The 3,155-nt window shown below is 49.5% G+C and overlaps 1 protein-coding gene across 4 annotated transcripts in view; it reads right to left on the bottom strand.

Moving 5' to 3' along the window:
* Nucleotides 1-3,155, bottom strand: part of CAPN3 (calpain 3) — a 49,346-nt gene extending 46,191 nt beyond the window's left edge. For 2 of the 4 annotated variants that reach the window (XM_007460135.1, XM_007460132.1), the window contains exon 1: nt 2,546-2,854. In XM_007460135.1, coding sequence (XP_007460197.1) covers nt 2,546-2,854 — 309 coding nt within the window. Of the gene's footprint in view, nt 1-2,545 lie in introns of all 4 variants that reach the window. The other 2 variants (XM_007460131.1, XM_007460134.1) reach the window with 2 other exon arrangements.

Here is a 3,155-nt window from a genome sequence, read left to right on the forward strand (position 1 = left end):
GGGAAAGAGCTGACGGGATAAATTGGGGGTGGCTGTCCATCAATGATGCAGTTTTGACCTCAACTCAGCTGTGAATGGGAGGCTCCTGGCAGAGCCAAGAGACACTGAGGCTGTATCCATCAAGTGCAGTTTAACCTAAAGTCTGACTTAACCTGGTTCCCAAATAGGTGGACTCCTGCTTCCCTGGGGTCCAGGTTAGGGTGGGGCTGGAATGAGTTGGAATTTCCTGAAATGTGACTCTGCCTAGAGCCAGAGACAGGGGAGGTTCAGGAACACGTTGCCAGTCTCTGTTGTTGGCGGCCTTAGTGAGCTGAGCTGACTCAGAGGGTTAGCACCGCACAGAATCTTCTATGCAGAATCCTTGCACAGAATCCTTGTGCCCTGCACCACAAGAGGATGTGAGTCAATTTGCCTATGGAGGGGCTCTCGCCTGGAAGGGCAGAGGCACCAAGAAGGGAGATGCTGCCTCCCAAGGGAGAATTCCCTCGTGGGCTTCTGGGTCTCCGTGGAGCGATCTGGAGGTCTTGCATTCCCAAGGGAAGGAGGGTACCAGATGCACAAGGCCTTGCAGCTGGCCCATGTCCCATCCCTCTGAAAGCAAAAGGGATCTAGGTTGCCCCTGATTTTAAGAGTGATTGCAGGAGAGTATGGAGAAATAACCTGGAATGCACAAGGCAAATGCAGATGGGGAAAATGGGAGCATTTGCTCACCGCCTTATTCCAGAGGTTGTCATAGCCGATAACTGACTGAGCAGCCAAGTTCCCTGACCCAGTGTGATTCCCCCTTTATGTGGTCACCTTCACACTCGAATGATGCACTCACATTTCACAATCAAACACACATTTTGTATTTGATGGGGATGACTGGAATGGCCCAAAAGGACAGGCAGTTTCCTGCCCACGAGGGGATGGTTCATATGCATATCCTCATGTTCAGCTGGACCGATTCAATTAGATCAGGCACGAGATACTCAAACACATTGCTTTGAGTAGTATCTTGACTGGTCTAAAGGCTGTGTATGAGAAGACTTAGAACAACAGAGCAGCTGAATGTGTAGGGGTCCAGGAGAGAGGGTGACGGAGAGATGGACAGGGAGGCCAGGGCTGGCTGCAGAAGGGCCTATAGTCCAGGTAAGGAGTTTGGACTTATCTGAAAACATGGCGGGAGGGGAGAACAGTGTCACTGAAGATATTTCATCAGGGATGCGACGTGTCCCAGTTCCCTCCCAGTAGGGCAGTGACTGGGCTGGAGAATGAAGTTCTTTTCAGTCCTCCCTTCCAAACTGAGGGCCCTCAGGACAGTCACGGGCCTGAGCATAGAGCCGGCAGGCAAGGAAAGGGGCCCTTGTGGAACACACAGGGTGAGGACAGGGTTGTTGGGTATTTAACCTGGATATTTCATCTCGGGTTAAAAGGAAACACATGGCTTGGGACTTCCCTGGCGGTCCAGTGGTTAGGACTCCGCGCTTTCACTGCCGAGTGTCTGGGTCCAATCCCTGGTCAGGGAACTAAGATCCCAGAAGCTGCACTGTGGCCAAAACAAAAGAAAAGAAACACATGGCTCATGAATAGCACTGGGGCTCAGATGAAATGGTTTCCTCAGGAGGGTTTCTCTCCCTGGCCTGGGTTAGCTCTCCTTTGCCTTCTGAAGCACCCTGAAACTCATCACTCTTGTTCAAAGCCTGTCTTGCCTTCAGGACTCTAGGCTCCAGGAGAGCAGGAAGTTTTGTTTTCCTTATTTACGCTGTGTCCTCAGTTGCTTGCCTGGTTTCTGGCTCTAGAAGATGTTCAATAAAGATTTCTTGAATTAAGGACAAGAGTCATGCTGGAGGCGTGATCAGAGCAGGGAGCCGGGGGAATGTGACTTTCCTCACTTTCCTTTCCTGACTATTCCTGGAATAGTCACTAAAAGAAACAGGGTTTTAATCCAGGCTGTCATGCGTGCCCTGGATGTACTTCATGCTGGTGTGCCTTTATCTCCTCATTTGTGAGGTGAGGTAGATGGACTCAAATGATTGCAAGGGATTCTCCTTCTAATCCTAACATTTTGTGCATGAAAAAGTAGTCTTTGCTGCCACTCTCCTATTCCCAGGGCTCTTTCCATTTCAGAAAGACATGGCTACTGGCAAACTTAAAAGAATATCATGATTTTAGCCCTTCAGTGAGAAAGTGAAGGAATCTTATAAAGATGCAAGATACTTAAACAGGAGGGTAGATCTGCACTACTCTCCAGGTCGGAATTTTGGAACTTGTTTGGAAGTTCCAGTTTGGAATTTGTTCTGGGAAAGGAATATTTACTTTTATAGGGTGAATTAAACTGACTTCCAATTGCTTTCATAAAAAGCAAGCTTTTTTTTTTGAAAGAGAGAGAGAGCAGAGAGTGAGAATCAGCCCTGCCTCACCTGAGGACAGAGCCCTGCAGGGCTACTGCCAGGATCCTTCGCTCAGTGCCCCATGCACCACAGAGCTGTGCTGTGGGGAGGTGCGGAGTGGGAGGACTTCTCTGAGGGAAAAAAACCCAAGCTGCAACCACTCGGCTACTCACCGGAGGTCTCTTCCAGATGAACTGGATGGGGAACTTCTGGCTATAAAAGAGAGAGGTCTCATCCGGTGGGAACTCAGGATCCACATAAAGAACCTTCTTTTCTAGACATTTCTTGTGAAGCTGCTCAAATGTCTTCTCTTTCACCCCAATAACGGGAAAATTGCGGCTGATGATGGCTGAGTAGATGCCACTTGGGTTTCTGCCGCTGGCCTCGGTGCCCTTGCCCTGGGCTGCCTGGGGGATTGGCCCCGGAGACCTGGGCTCAGCCCCTGTCCGTGGGGCCACAGACGCGCTAATGACGGTCAGCATGACAGGCAACTTTGGAAGGAACAGGTTTTTAAAGACAACAAGATTCAGCTACCTTTAAGGAAAGGAAGCAACTGCAAAGAGGAAGTTGTAGTGATTCTGTCATTGGAGAGAAAAATGTCCGCATCCACTTCAAAGTTTAAAGCCCATCAGAAGGTCGTCCAGCTTGTGTTCACGTTAAAAACTGAGCTGTGATCCAGAAGCCATCCAGTTTTCCTGAGGAAGGAGTAAGGAATTCTGTAGCAGTTTTTACTTAGGGGGCTCCTACCAGCAGCATACATGCCAGAGGGAGAGAAAGAAAGTG

The sequence above is a fragment of the Lipotes vexillifer genome, unplaced genomic scaffold (assembly GCF_000442215.2).
Source record: "Lipotes vexillifer unplaced genomic scaffold, Lipotes_vexillifer_v1.1 scaffold408, whole genome shotgun sequence".
In the NCBI taxonomy this organism is placed as follows: Eukaryota; Metazoa; Chordata; class Mammalia; order Artiodactyla; family Lipotidae; genus Lipotes; species Lipotes vexillifer.